Raw genomic sequence first — 16,457 nt, forward strand, 5'->3', positions numbered from 1 at the left:
ATGTGCACACCATTGGCTTTGAAGTCAAATTCATGCATGTGACAGTAATGTTTCTTGTTTATACTTCTTTTGTAAAAGTCTGGTATGTATTTAAAGTGTTGTTTCATTTTTCTATAAGTATAAAATCAACATGACTTTTTCTGGTAACCCAGTTTAATATTGACTTGCAAGTGTGAGCTCTGGTACAGAGAGTGATGTGCTTTAGCTTCTATAAGCAGGCAGATGCAGGAAGGGACAGGCAAAGCTGAGTGCACAGCGTGGTGGAGATGGCTGTGTGCGGCTGCTGAGCTGAGTGTCACAGTTGCCGTCCTCAGCTCCTCCCGTTTGTCCTGTCGGTATGCAAGCTACTTCCATCTGATGCTCTCTCGTTCCTGTCTAGCTTGTACTTCACGTGTGAGAGCATTATTGCCACTTTCACACTAATGTGAATCTCACTGAGAAAATGATCTTTGTCACATATCAGATCTTTCTGTTACCTACTCTAAAAGGAACTTTAAAAGAGAGCCAATGATTATTTCTGTAGAAATATTGTTTCTGTAAATAATGGTTTTATTTTTATGAGATAATTCTAATGATATCTATGTCTTTTCATAATAAGTTTCATAATTCTTCAGTAAAAATCAAAGTTACATAGAGCTAAGTTATCAGGGCTTAATTTGGGCATATTTTAAGGGAAAAACTAGTTCAAAATTATTTAAACATGGGGAGAGAAAATTAATAACTCAATGAAGCACATTCAGGAGACTTTGCCTGTGTTAGTGTAATCACACAGCGTCTTTTTACATTATACCACTATTGTTAGATTCCAAATGCTGCTGTAACATTGCATGATACCTTCTAATCTAACTGCTCCTGTTTCAGGAACATTCACAGTTCAGTTTTATGATGGCGTAATCCGTTGTTTGAAAAGAATGCACATTAAAGCCATGCCTGAGGATGCTAAGGGGCAGGTAAGAGTGTTCAGTATTCCTGGCTACTGAAGGGATGTCTTCCTGAATGGTTTTTGATCAACATACATACTTAATGTATTTTTTAAATGAACTAATTGTAGGGTTATGTGCTGAGAGCCCCAAATAGCAGCAAGAAAGAGAAGCATAGTATGTAAAATAAATTATACACTTGATTTTTGCTTCTTTGGTTTTAGACCTGCTAAAGTTATAGGTTACTAGTTTCTGTTCCAGGTGAAATCCCAGCATCCACTAAGCTGGTGTTGTCCTATCGACCCAGCTGGATCGTGTAACCAGTCTATGGGAAGTGAGGTAAGTGCCTTTTTGCTTTTAAAGTTTTTGTTTGTTTTATCTGGTATAGAGTCTTATTAGAAAGCTAATTTTTAATATGAAATTTTATATAAGTTTCTTATCTTCTTCTTTCCTTCTACAAATCATAGTTATTCACCTTCCTTAAAAGGCGCTTACCTGACACTCTGTAGGCTGTTTGAGGTAGGACTCTCTGAGTAGCATGGTGGAGGCAGTGCATTCTGTGCTTTGCTACTGTCAAAGCAGGAATACATGGTGAGCATTGGAAGGAGAGTCTGGGTTGGAGCTATGTTCCATTTGCTGAATATAGTTCCTCAAGCATTGGAAAGAAAGGTGCCTTAGACATGAAAAGTATTTTCTTTTATGTTCTGCTGTTATTTGGGATTTTCAGCACCTGGACCTACAATTAATTTAAGAACTTAAAAGTAATGAAAATGTCTAATGTGAAAATATATTCCCTATTTGTTCCATACCATATAGCTAAAAATTTTATTCTGAAGTGTGTTAAAAATCACATGGTAAATTTCTGGTAGGCATGATCATTTTATGATCTGCAAATGTCTAATTCCATATTTTAAATAATTATTTTTGAGTATGCAGGAAATTGTGATTCCTTCTGAAATGGTCAGTAATATAAATGTAAATGCAGTTTAAAGTGAAAATGCTTTCAATCAATAAATCACTTTGTATCCTCCTGTAGATTTATGTGTATTAATGAAATATTTTAAGTATCTAGTCATGTTCTTCTTAGTACAATTTACTATGTAACTTTAAATCTGTTTCTTCTTTTGCTTTAATACTGTGATTCTGTAACTGTAGTTATTCAGAGGTCATGAAATGACACTATTAGTTTTCATTGAACTTTGGAAGAAGGACATTGAGACAATGAGATTTGTCGTTGAATAAGGCTATAGAAATTAGATTTGTTATATGTCATATTTCGAAGTATTTGGTCCTAGCACAATGTTCATTAACATTAAGTTCAATGCCAAAATAAAAAATACTTTAAAGAGTACTTCATTTGCAACATATTCCCTTTTACTTTTTATTTTCCTTTATAACCCTTAATTATATACAGATTTAAAATATTTTCCAAGTATTTTATGTTATTTTATGAGTTTTTTTTAACCACTACGGAACTTTAGGCAAGACTAAAGTTTTTTTTTTTTTAGAGTTGGAATACTTTGAGAATCCTTTTGTAAAATCTAAAGAAAGGCATCTTACAGCAACTTAGCAAAGAGTAATGCACTGAATCAGTTTAGTGGAAATGCTCTTCTCTAAGCCCTGTTTAGCACCTGTGTGAGATGAGACATTAATAGTAGTTTTATGAACACGAACTTCCTGATTTGTTTTCTTAAACTCAAATAATAAAAGTCCTAACTTTGGGACAGTTGGTTGATGCTATCTCACCTCTGATTACATTTTAAAGATAGCTTGACCTTTCTGATAGATTTCTGAAATGCTTCTGTTGAAGTGTTAGCTGTAGGACTTCTTGAACTTTGTTTGCAGATATTGTTCTTCATTGGGGGGTATGATATGGTAGACATAGTGACCATCCAAACTAAGATGCCCCGGCTTTATCCCTATCTTCTTGTATATAACTTTGAATCGGATGGTAATGTCGATCCGTAGTTATAAAGCTGACATCTCGCAGGACAACTTAGTAAGGTGTCTTACTACTTGTTACTCTTCCCTTAAGTATATCAGTAGTAATTGCAAGTTCAGGGACTGAGCATATATTTTGAATTTGAAGTCTAAACACAGTCTCACATCTTCATTCTTTTTGAAAGTGTGCTAATGTAAAGTGTGTATTGACCTGCACTGAAGATGGGTTTATAAATGGCTCTAAATCCCTTGCCATTCACCTTCCTAATATTTTGCATCTGTTGAATTGAGGTCAGAGCATAGTGAATTGAGTGACCAAAGTTTCATTCAGCTATTACCTACAAGTGACTTCTGAATCAGACCTGATTTTGAAGCAGTGCTCATTTTTAATGCACTGTCTGTTGGCTACAGAGCATTTTGAGTATGTTATTGATTCTGATTTGTGGAAAAGCATCCTCAGTTCTTTTTTACAATGAAGCTTTTCTATATAACAGTTCAGGAGAAGAACACTGAAAGTAATTGTTTAATCACATGGCTATCATGTTTGCTGTGATTAAACCAGTTTATGATTAAAAAGCATTTTTAAGTGTTTAAGTTTTGAAAGTGAAGGTAGAAAGAAACTTGAGATGGAAGTTACCCCTAACCATGTCCAAAGTTGCTCTGTCTACTGAAACAAACAAACAAACAAACAAAACAGTTTCAGTGTGGAGCCTACGTTCATGCTATATGAGGCACTTGCGATGTGGTTATGCTTACTGCTGTTCATCTACTTGGTTGGCCTATTCTTGGTTTTCCTTTGTTGGAGTTCCTCTCCTCACTTCTTCATTGTGAGCCTTTTTTTTTTTCCAGGAGCTGGGGACCAAACCCTGAGGTTGCTAGGCAAGCGCTCTACCACTGAGCTAAGTCCCCAACCCCCATTGTGAGCCTTTTAAGCTCAACCTTTAAACTGTAGCAGTCCTCAACTAATTCCTCTTCACCTAAATCCTCAACAAGGATCTCTGTTCCAGCACACACTGGCTTCTTAGCCTTCATTTGTCTTTCATCTTATTTGGAAGACTTGTTTCCCCCCTTTTAGCTGTCCATTTTCAAGTCAGTTCTCTTCATCTTTAGATCTAGAGACCAACTCCCATACCCTTATTTCTGAAGTCTCCCATTAGTTTTTCTTTTCGATCAGAATAAGTCTCTTCTGTTATCTTATGGTATATTTGTATGTCCTGTCACATCATCTTTTCATCTCTTCTTTTAAAGATGGTTTCATGTAGCCCAGGCTGATCTTGAAATGCCTATGTACCTATGGATAAAGTTGAACTTCTAGTCTTCCTTGCTTATACCTTCTCATTATACTGTCATATGGTTAATTTTATATATTTGTAAATTTTTTGACTAGCCCCTTCTCTTTTATCAGCTTTTGTATTTTAATGTTAGACTAGTACCTAGTCTTATGAGACATTCATTAGAAAGTAGACCAAAAAAAAAAAAACATGTTAGGTAAATCACCTGATATTTGCAGATCATTTTAATGATAGAGGGGAGGGTGACTGTAAATACATTTATTATTTGTTTATAATGGCCTGTCTATCCTCATGATATATTTTCACGGGTAAATGGTTAACACATATATTTTGTTTAAATTTGTTTACACTAGTGTTTATGTTCATTTGTACAATCCACTAATTAAATTCATTTTATGTTATAAAATTATATTCAGTAGAATAATAACTGTACAAGCTAGCTGAACTTTATAGTCCATTTAGACAGTGTTTTAGGGACATGAGTGAAAGATTAACTCTGCAGAAACATTGCAAATGTTTATTTAAAACAATTTTTTTTACTAAAACTCAATTTGTTGCTTCTTTACCGTGTTTTATACTTTTACAATAAAGAATTTTAAATTGAAAATAAAGAACAAGATTTATTTAGGGTAGAGAAGATGCTTCAGCAAATAAAGGCACTTGCTGCCAAATCTAATGACCTAGCGTCAGCTGAGTTTGATCCATGAACCCACCCGATGGAAGGATGCATGCCATGGCATGTGCATCCCCCCAACCCTTACCTCACAGCAAATAAACGTTTAGCAACTAACAAAACTTCTTTACTAGTATTATAAAGGGTGTGATAAATTGTCCTAAAGTTTAAATGTTTAAAAAGTAAAATCATAGTTTGATTTCTAAGAAATTAACCATTAATCAAATGTTATGTGCATCTCGAAAAGGAACAGTAGCTTGTTCAGTAGTAAAACATTTTTCTCAATCCTTATAAAGTATAGTATCTTCCTTGCGATTAACTGTGTTATGAGAAAGAAAATAGTAACACTTTAACAATGACATGTTGAAGCATGTCACATAGCATGCCAAATTCCTTACAGGACTTTAAAGTTGAGTTTGGTTAATTATATGAAAACATATCCAAGACCTATTTGCCATTGAATATTTTTAATTTTCAGTTCAGTTAATTCGTTTATTAATCTAAAATTTTAGTCATGCTAATAATCTGCCTCATATAGTTAGCCTCTTTTTTTTTTAACCTGTGTGTATGTTTGAGTAGCTGTCATGTTTTATTTATTAGTGAAGCTGAAGTTGGATTTTAATACTTCATGTTCTATGTTTTTCCTTTGGAGGACTGGATTGCTTTAGTCAAAGCAGCTGCTGCAGCTGCAGCGAAGAATAAAACAGGGTCTAAACCTCGAACCAGTGCTAACAGCAATAAAGAGAAAGAGAGAGATGGGGGAAAATGGTTCAAAGTACCTTCAAAGAAGGCAGAGACTTCCACATGTATAGTCACAGCAGAGATTGAGAAGAAGGAAGAGCTACCCACATCTAGTGAACCGTTTGGTACAAAATACATTCTTATTTTCCTTTCTCGTGACACAGATAAACTGTGGTAGCAAATCAGCCAAAATCCTTTGGTCACCTATAAGTTTGAACTTAGAATTAAACGATTTACTCCTAGGATAATAGGGTGACTGATTTAATTATCTTCATTATCAGAGTGCATATAACTCTGAAGATTAAAGGTTTAATGTCAGTACTTGACATTACCTGCTTTCAGTATTCTTGAGTATAAATCATTTGATATTAGTGGATTTTTGTTTGAAATTTCTGGTTTTAGTTTTTAAGGAATTGTGCTGTTTTAGTGTGCTATATAGAAGAAGCATTAAGTTATTCTCTTCAAGCTTTAAGAATAACTACTTAGTATGCTTTTATTTTTGTTGTATAATCCTAAGGGATTTGTGTTTGTTTAATTCATAATGAAACACTAGATTTTTATATATTCAAATGCTTTTACTAACTTGCTATCTATTAATTATATGTCTTAATTTTGGATTCCAGACAAACTCTCACATATGTGTTCTGTTAAAAGTAGGACTTCACATAGACAGCGTTCCAAAGATCGTCTTTCCACAGCCAGAGAGCACATTAACAAACAAGAGGAAAAATAATCAAGGCAACTCATTTCAGGCAAAGAGAGCCCGACTTAACAAGATTACTGGTAAACTACAATGATTCTTTTGGTGGTACGGAGTAGGGGGTCTAAGGGGCTTCATGTTAGAGTAGTTTCTTTTTAATAAAAGAAAATTGATCTTTTGGCTCAGTGTAATAAGTTGATTACTTTCTGGTTCTTCAAAGTAAACATCTCACAACACTGTCAGCTCTTTGGATTATAAAATTTGAAAAATAGTACATATTTTCTACCTACCTCACAGGGATGTTGTGAGGATCAATAAGCTCAAATGTTACAAGAATACAGTCTTAAAATCACTTCCATTGTGGGAATAGTTTCTGTCAGAAATGGGTTCTCTGTATTTACCAACTTGTGGTGGCTTCATTGCTCTAGCTTTAAATATTTTTACACAATAAACAATTTCACAGAGTGGAAACTTACTTAAGAATGGAACCATTTGTGGTAAAAATATGAATATTTGACTAAATTAAATCTCTGACTTACTTCTTAGTTCCTGCTTCTTTTCTTGAGGTTAGTCTCTAGAGTAGCTTCTTATAAGGTATATAGCAGTATAGGCATGATGAAATTACATACAATCCTAGCAGGCTAGTGCTCAAAGAAGAGGGAATTGAAATATTATATCCAGTGCCAGGCATACTACATCTAAAATGTGTAGGCTGTCAGCCTATTATGTTTCTGGTATTTAAATGAAATTAGGATTGTAATTTACTTCTAAGTATACTTTAAAGGGAAGCTTAACTATTTTACTGATTTGGACACCTGAATTTTCAGAACAAAATATTTTCAAGGGCCTTTGGTCTAATAAAACTGAATAAAAATTTGTTGCCATTCATTTAAGTACTTTGAAGAAGATTAGCTTCTCTGTTAGGTCCAGAAAAAAAGTACTAACTATGTGCTGTGTCTTTTTCAAGAGGAGACCTACTGAAGGGTGGCTGGAGCAGAGGGCTCCTGTGAGCTTCTCTGTGGCAGGGTTGTGATTTCTTTCTGCACTGAGGGGATCAGGCTTGTTCCATTTGTTTATAGTACCTTTGTTTTTAGAAACTGTTAGCCTTGGAGAAACCCAGACTCTTCTCTAAATTGATTGTTCTACTGTCAACTTGAGACTTTGGTTGTGGCTTAAAATACAGAACTCAGAGTGATGCTTGCAGGGCAGAAAGGAAAACTGCTTCTTGCTCCTGTGATAAAAGAATTGACACTGCACTGTTGGAGGATTCAAGACCAAGGAAGATCGAAATGCCACTGCCAGGATACAGCTAATTGCCAGCTTCCCAGCATGATGGGTTTTCCTCCTTCAGCCACATAGCCTACTTTTAGTTTCAGCCAATATGCTTTCACATATGCCTGCTTCTAAATTCCTTAATGAGAGGATGGGAGGGTTAAGATCCATATTTAAAGAAATAACAAAACTGAAAGAGAAGCCAGTGACTCCACATGATGATTATCTCTGCGTGGCCTTGGAGAGGCAGTAGTAAGGTTAAAAGAACCATTTACCTTGTTCCTCAGACTGTAATCCAGGTTGCTTAGTAACACTTCAGGTCATCCGTAAAGGGGCTTTCTCTTCAGTTTTCCTTAGGAATGTCAAGTGTAATGGTTAGCAACAGACTAATACAAAATCTTACCCATGTGAAGCCATTATGGTCCTTCCCCCTTTATTTACTCAGAAGATTTAAATGCATTACAGTCTTTTTTAGCAGTTCATCTCTGCTTTTATTTTTGATTTCATGTCACAAGTATGCCATGCAGAAGGACAACAGATATAGGATTGTCTTCAATCCTAACCCCTGGTGTGCTTGTATTTCACTTGTGGTCTGTGAAGAGAAATGAGAACTAATGTAAAATGGCAGATTCATGTTGGAATCTTGCTGTATTTTAAACTTACCAAGTTCTACCTGGGTATCTTTTTCCTTTACTAGGGAGGAGTGGGCAAGAATTGTAGCAGTTTGTTCTTGCTTCCTTTCCTTTTTTCCACTCTATTTTTAAATAGAGTATATCCAAATATAAGTGAACCAATCATTGGATAAGTTTAACTGTTTCCTTTGCTTCCCTTCATAGGTCTCTTATGGTGATTCTAACCTGATTGCTTGTAGAAAGAAAGACAAAATGATGATGTTTTCAAAGTTTGCAACTAGAAAGAAATGAAATTGTACTCTCCTTGGTTATGGTTTTTGAATATGTAATATGCTTTAGTGATAGTCCTATCATATGTTATACATACATTCATTTAAGGTAGACAGTTTTGCATTGAAAGCCATAATCCATAACTTTAGAAACAAGTTGCAAACAAATTGAGTTTTAGTGGACTTGAAAATAGTAAGTGTACACAGCATAAAAGAATAAAGAATAGGGGCTGGAGAGATGGCTCAGTGGTTAAGAGCACTAACTGCTCTTCCAAAGGTCCTGAGTTCAATTCCCAACAACCACATGGTGGCTCACAATCATCTATAATGGGATCCAATACCCTCTTTAGGTTTGTCAGAAGACAGTGATAGTGTACTCATATACATAAAATTAATCTTTAAAAAAAAGAGTAAAGAGTAGTACTTAAAACATGATAATACACCAATTGTTGTGGACATTGCTGGAAACTAGAAAGGTTTGTGCAATGTCAGGGATTTTTGAAAATTTTGAAAAACATCCTAGATTTAAATTTACTTATGACAGATAAATTTAACCAAGATTTCAACTTCTTTGTTCTTTGAGCACTCCCTTTTGTATTCCAGAGAGTGCTGGCCTCCTGTTTCTCAGTGAAGTAGATCATTATGAAGTAATTTTGTTTGGTGGTAGGATTCATGATGATTTGATGTTCACCTTATACTCATTGTTTAATGTCCTGGTGCTGTATCTTGCATTCTTCAAGACAGTCTCTGGAGCAGAGCCTGACTCTAATGTACTGATAATAAGTATTTGAAATAATTAAAGTTAACTTAATTTGTGTCAGTTTCTTTTGAATTCTCATTTACTATGTATATTGAATTTTTTCTTTTAGAATGGTATCAGGGAAAGATAATTGCATTTGCACTATTCCTCCAGGCAGAGGTAGATAGACCCTGCTCTCCAAGCACCTGTTTTATCATGTGTCCGCTTTTATTTATGCCTAGTAATTTTTTTTAAAGTTGATATTCTGCTCAGTCATACAAATTTTACTGTATATATTTGGAGCTTTTAGAATGCTCTAGATACCAAGTGTATTTTGAAATTAGTTTGTCTTTTTTTTTTTTTTTTTTTGGTTCTTTTATTCGGAGCTGGGGACCGAACCCAGGGCCTTGTGCTTCCTAGGCAAGCGCTCTGCCACTGAGCTAAATCCCCAGCCCCGAAATTAGTTTGTCTTAAGCTCTTCGTTACTCTTTGGCCAAGTAAAGGGTTTCCTTTTTCTTTACAACAATTATATAGAAATGGCTTTTAATCAATATGGTCTATACTGTTGTAATAGGTTATGGATGAATTTTTTTCTTTTACAACTTATACCATACAAAATTTGAGTTTGAAATTCATCTCATCTATTGATGACTCTAAAAAACTTTCTATCACTTCTAGGAAAGAAAATAGAGTAAGGCATAATTATTAAGTATGGAATGGCAACTATTTGTCATGTTTGAATAGAACATAACAAGTGAGAAATAGGACTTCTGCTAATTTCCTGACATAAAAAGACTTTGATTCTGTATCATTAACAAAAACTTAGATATCTCATTATTCTCAAGAATGTTAGCTGGTAAAGAAACAAAAACAGTGTTATGTCGTTTTACATGTTAAAGAAATATATTTTATACTATATCTTTTGTGTTCATATATAAAATATGTTTACAATGTAATTAGGATTGAATTTGTGGGTTGAAATTTTACACAATAATTTGCACATCTTTATTTCTCATTTAAATCTATACTTTATGTGGCATGGGATGTCAAGGAGCTACACAGATTATGGTCTCAAATTAAGTGGAGTACCAGTCACTGATACATCAAAATCATTGCTTTGCACTGCACCTCTTTGTTTCATACTAGGTGTAGACATTCAGCTTTTCAGTAAAGCCAGTGTGCCTTCTGCCTAATGACTACATTTGTCTCTCTTACCACTTTAAGGAGGTCCTATGAATATGTGTATTCCCATTTTGGTTACTTTTATAACTACTTTGAAGCAGTTATATGAGAAAGTTGGTCATGTTGCCTTGTGAATAGCTCTTTGTCCTTTAGTGTTTCAGGGAGCGTTTTCTTTCCTTTGAACTAATGTTAACAGTTTTAGTAATAAAGGTGACAAAATTCCTATAGCAAGTTTACAATTGCTATCATTTGTTATACATGTTTGCTTTTATGAACAAAATAGCCATAAAATGGAATAGTTGTTCATTTGAAGGCCTGATAAACCTTGTCTCATAAAAGGTACTGACAGAATGAGTAAAGAATTGTATCCAAGTAAATGCTTTTATTAATGAAGGCAGAATTTTCATGTTTTGTGAAAATAACTATCATAAATAAAGAATTATGTCTTTTAAAATCTAGTGATAGGGATATACATTATAAAACAACTAGAACTTTCCATCTTTTCATCATGTGTAGAATGAAGTCAGGCTAGATGTTCTAAAGACTTACACATTCTTCCCCTTTCATATAAAGTATGTCCAAGAAATGGTATTGAAACATTTGGAAGAAGATACTGCATAAGTGAGCATAGATGCACAAATCCAAGGCTAAAGAGTATAAGTGAAATTTAAATTTAGAAATGCTTTTTGAAAACTAATGTGACAGAATGATGTGCTACTATACTTTTTAAGTATTAGAAATATAAAACATCTTAATCTAGACTTGGAAGCCAGAAAATTTTCTCAGAAATATTATGTATTTAAAGATGTCAAAAAGTAACATTAAAAAGAAAGGAAAATCTCAACTATGTGAACAACTCTCAAATTTAATAAATTTGCATTTATTAAAAGTTAGCATTTGAAAATACTCCCTGTAGAACTTTATTATGATTGAATCAGTATTTTTTTCTAACAAGACATTCTTGTAAAAATTTTTTTCAAGGCTTGTTGGCATCCAAGGCAGTTGGGGTGGATGGTGCTGAAAAAAAAGAAGACTGCAGTGCAACAGCTCCAGTCCTGGAGCAGGTATGAAATGGTAGCATTTGATTGTTTCAAGGTCCCACTGGAAGGTCCCTCACGGAGCTGTAGTACCACGTGATTGCAGTTGCCCTCTGATCAGATATGGGGATAGAGCACTGACTCATTGATGAGACACTTTTAACTCTGCCTTCTCCCGAGTATGCACATAAGCTATGGACTGTATTAGCTTATGTTCTCCATAGACTGACATGAAAGCCATTGTCTCCTCAATTACAAGGCCTGGAGACAGGCATCCCAGGGTATGAGCTTCCAGCTGGACGCCTTTAGCTTTCACAAAGACCCTTACACAAATACTTTCCATTTGTGGATTTAAACAGGGTTTTTTGACATCCAATTAAGCTTCTTTTATAAGAAGTTCCTTTTATATTGTAACAGTTGGTGTTCTTAGACTGTGTTTTATGAATTGATCAATGAGCCATACATTTTTGCTAGGATGTATATTTTAATAACTACAATAAAAAAAGATAATTAAAAACATTAAGGGTCTGTCTTAAACCACCTAATAGAGAAATTTAAAACTGCAGGTTGCAGTTGTTAGAACTGGCCTTGGCTACCTTCAAGTTCCCTCAGTACCTGTACATAATGAGCTGTGCATGCCTTTCCATCCTCTAAGGGCTTAACTGCTTAGGCACTGTGTGAATACAGTAATAGCCATAACTGGATTTCTTTGGTTCTCCTGTTTTAAAATCTGAGCCTTAATGTAGTTTCAATATATCCTTTTTGTATTATCTTAGTTTCTTTAGTAGTAGCCTATTAAGACTTTAAAATGAGTACCTTTTGCTCTTTATATGTGTTTTAAAGGATAGCCCAAATTTAATTGATATTGTATTGAGTTTTTCAGTGTTTATTTAGGCCTGATTTGAAAGCAGTACATTGTTTTGGTACCTCCATTAATGTTGTGTTAAATGAATGGTCTTTTAAATTGAGATCAGTATGTCAATGACTCATACCTTCCGATTTTCTGTGAGCATCAAACGGTTAAGTCTTTGCCGTTATTGTCAGTATATCAACCAAATTTTAAATAACTTTTTTACTGTGTATGACTATATTCAGTGTCCCAGATATAACAATATTTTGTACTCCTTCAACTGTTAATATACTCGGAATGCGATAAATCAGGGACGGGTAATAAAATATTTCTGGAAAATTCATTACAATGTCAATCTTTCATTACACATAATCTGTGAGGTAAATGTGATTGTGAAAAGTACTTACTATATGTGGGAAGTTAGTTTAGAATTCAGTAACAAGTTCAGTGAAACAGTTTTAAAAAGAAAGGAAAATAGAGCAACTCGGTTATTTGTACTTGCATAATTCAAAACTTTTCAAAGTCCTTGCCAGTTTTGTAACAGAGACCAATAATCATTAACTGAACCTCTGTAAATGTTCTAGAGTTTAAGGAGCATCATGCTGTTCCCTCTTTTATTTTGTCATTCAGGTTGACTTCAATGTGAAAATGTTTTGTAACCAAACTCTTAATTTTTATGGTATTTGTTAGCCTTGCTTTTAAGCTGAAAAGCCAAGTTATAAAGCTCTTAACTATTTTAGTTGGTATCAGCAAGAGACCTAAAATGAGAAAGTTTGATTGTTGGTAACTTCTGTTGTCCTAAGGAGTTACAATGCCAGTTATGACAGACTGATAACAGGCCTACAGCCACAATTTGATGTACTAATGAATTTATATTTCTGATAGATTCAAACTGTAGTCTTGAACCCCATTATCAGATTATTAGTTATAGATTACTTAATTGTATTAGGGAATGTCATGTTATATTTACTTTCAGATAAAACTTGCATTTGATGCATAATAATTCACTAAGGTTAAGTATGTTAATTTGTCCTTGTTTAGAAGTTAAGCACCTTATCAAGTTATTAATTTAAGCTTTACAATCTTGTTTTATAACTTTGTAACTCAAGAGTAATGGATGCTGTAGTGATGTCTCTCACATATGCAAAGATGAACAATAAAATTGTTTATTTACAAGTAATGGCTCTAATTACTTTCCTGGCAACATCTTTTATAATAAGCTTAGGAATACTTTCTAGTCTTTGAGTTCTTTTGCAAATGATAGTTCTACTTGCACACATGTATAGTGAAAAATTAAAGAGTAGAAAATGAAAGTTGAATGAATGGGACACTTGTCACACAGCCTTTTATGTTAGATGTCTAGTATGCCCTCTATAGAACATTCAGTGAAGCCATATTTAGTATTAAATATATAATTCCCACCACCAAAGTCTGAGTACTTTTTATTTTAATGGGAATAGAATTATCTATTTGGTCCCCAGACAATGATCTATCATATTCTAGAAAACTGAAGATTGTAAATTTGACGAACATCCCTCTTCCCCAAATATGTAGAAACTAAATGATTTCTTGGGGACAGGCATGTTATTTATAAGACTAACAACTTTAATCTTTATAGTGGCTTGCCATAATATCAGTTTTTCAAAGTCTGTATTTCATTCATGTTTTGCTGTTAGATACTAGCAAGAAAACCACAATAGTCATGCTAGTGCGACAGAAACGTGGATCCAATGTGGCTGCTTTCTGTTTTTAACAGTAGATACATCATACATATGTTTACATGTGCAGGGAATTGTGCTGCCACATGATTAAATGTTCTTTATGAAAGAACTGACAAGGCTCAATTTTTTTCAAAAGTATCAGTTGGCAGGAATAAGGTAAAAACTCTTACTTAAGACTGCGACGTATTTTGTTTTTAAATCCAATGTTTTAACTTACATTTTATCTCTTTTCTGTTGTTGTAGTTGTTGCTTGTTCTGTATTGTTTTTAGTCTTTTAACTCTCTACTGCTGGTGGCTCTGATTTCATGATGCATTTTGCTTATGAAACTCTAGCTTTCGGCACTAAAACGAGTTAAAGATACTGTTTTGTTAATTTGGTCATTGTTTTCCTGTTGAGATTGTTCTTTAAAGGGAAACTGTCTGCTGAGACAGCCACACACTTGATGCCTTCTAAAATGTGTTCTTCAGTACTCTAAAACATGCAATACTTTTGTTCATTTACCTAGATGTTGTAATACCATTGACAATTACAGTTTCAGAAGAAAGAAGTTTCAAATTAACACTGAAATGTTTGTCCAATAGGATGTTTAACATTAGAAGAATTTCATGGGCATTGAAAACATGGACTTATAGTTGACAGTATCCCTTTAAAGACAGCCTATTCAACTTTTAGTTAATAATTTGTGGGGTTCTTTTTGGTTTTTCATTTGTAATAGAAATGTTATATGTTGCTTAACAATGTTTTTGGATACTAAAGTTGCTTAACAATCAAAAATAGAATACAAGAGAAAAATGAAGAAACCAAAATAAAAATATCAATTTTTTATTATTTATTCAGGCGATTTCACCTAAACCTCAAAGTCAGAAAAAAAATGAAGCTGTCATTAGCAGTTCTGCCAACACTCAGAAACCTGCACTGTTATCCTCAACTTTGTCTTCAGGGAAGGCTCGCAGCAAGAAATGCAAACATGAATCTGGAGAGTCTTCTGGGTGTATAAAAGCCCCTAAGTCACCACTTGCCCCAGAATTAATACAAGCCAAGGATTTGACGCTTGTATCTCAGCTTTCTTCAGTGATAAATAAAACTAGTGAGCACAGACTTTACAAATAGTTACTTATCCTGTAAGATAGAGTCAAAATAGTTTTGTTGTAGTTATCTTGTTTTTTTTTATGAAGTTGTTTTTTAAAAACTCAAAAGTTAAGTGGATATGACAGAGAAAGCTTAAAATTATTTCAAGAGTAGGTCATGGACATTTCTTAACTGCTTTACTGTTCCAAGTCTGTACTGCTCCTTAAGAAGTCCTGCCATCAAATGACACAGATCCCACTGTAGTTTCACTCTCCTCAATAAGATAAGGCCTGATTCATTGCAAAAAAACAAACAAACAAAATCCCTCTGGAAACAAAAGAACTATAAAAAGACCCTTAGTCCATGTTTTCATGTGACACCTTATTCTTCCTGTGACCAGGTAGCTAGTCCCTCTGAGTGCACTTTATTTATTCTTGTTAATAAGGTAGCCTTGAATCCAGTCTCACCTCCTTATTGAAAGGAGAATGTCTCCTTGTTATAACATTTGACTGCTGTAGTACTAATCTTTCAAGTGTTAGTCTTTTGAAAAAAATCTTTTTTTCTACCCGGATTTGGCTAAGTGAAAAAAGGTTATGTTCATATAGCCAAGATTAGTATATGAAGCATTTATTAGAAAAGTCACTAGTTAGATGACACTTGAATTTTTCTCCTTTACTCAGCAAACAAATCAGTGCTGTGATCAGAAAATAAGGATGACACATTTCCTTGTAATGTATTCTGTATTTCCTTTCAAAATAATGATATTGGCATTTGGAAGGCTTCATCAAACATACCTGCTTTTCACTTACTTCTCACATTTATCACTAAAGAACATACCTTAAATTTTGATCAGTCTTTATTTCTTTTAATAATTAGGCAGAAAACAAAGGGAATCGAAATTTTTTTCTCTGAAACTTCATTATGAAAGAATGTCAGTAGTAGTCAATAGATTATCACAAAATACCAAGAAGCATTTTATTTTGAAGTTGTTTTATTTATTGATATAACTACAGCATCATAAAAGTTAGAATTATCCTTTGGTTTTTCCGGTTATTTCATGGCTTTCTGTTTTGTTTTGTTTTTCATTATTTTTCATTGTCAATTATTCTTAAATACTTAAAACATCAGCTTCTTTAAAGTACTACTTTTTTATAGTAATATATCATCTTGTGCATTCCTGCCTACTATATAATTCACCAGCTTCATAGTCCAAAAAGAACTCTTAAGCATTAAAGAATTGTCGAAACATTTGTATTAGCATCACTAAAAGACAAATGTTACAATTAGTTGTTCAAACAAATGAAAGTATTTAAGGGCAAGAATAGCGGCATACTAAATAATAACTAATTTAGCCCTAATAAGCATATTGGTTTGTTTGTGTTCAATTTTTTGAATGAATCAGGCCCCAGATTTATATTT

General features: G+C 33.8%; 1 protein-coding gene across 35 annotated transcripts in view; it reads left to right on the plus strand.

The window, feature by feature from the left end:
* Window positions 1-16,457, plus strand: part of Phf20l1 (PHD finger protein 20-like 1) — a 65,983-nt gene that overhangs the window by 17,527 nt on the left and 31,999 nt on the right. For 11 of the 35 annotated variants that reach the window (XR_005486634.2, XR_005486636.2, XM_039079188.2 and 8 more), the window contains 6 exons: window positions 862-950; window positions 1,170-1,259; window positions 5,479-5,692; window positions 6,222-6,350; window positions 11,343-11,425; window positions 14,808-15,057. Coding sequence is in view for 32 of the 35 variants with exons in the window: in XM_039079188.2 (XP_038935116.1) it covers window positions 862-950; window positions 1,170-1,259; window positions 5,479-5,692; window positions 6,222-6,350; window positions 11,343-11,425; window positions 14,808-15,057 (855 nt within the window). In the remaining 3 variants the exon portion in view is untranslated. Of the gene's footprint in view, window positions 1-861; window positions 951-1,169; window positions 1,260-5,478; window positions 5,693-6,221; window positions 6,351-11,342; window positions 13,425-14,807; window positions 15,058-16,457 lie in introns of those variants that run through there. The other 24 variants (XM_063263545.1, XM_063263544.1, XM_039079193.1 and 21 more) reach the window with 10 other exon arrangements.

The sequence above is a fragment of the Rattus norvegicus genome, chromosome 7 (genome assembly GCF_036323735.1).
Source record: "Rattus norvegicus strain BN/NHsdMcwi chromosome 7, GRCr8, whole genome shotgun sequence".
Lineage (NCBI taxonomy): Eukaryota > Metazoa > Chordata > Mammalia > Rodentia > Muridae > Rattus > Rattus norvegicus.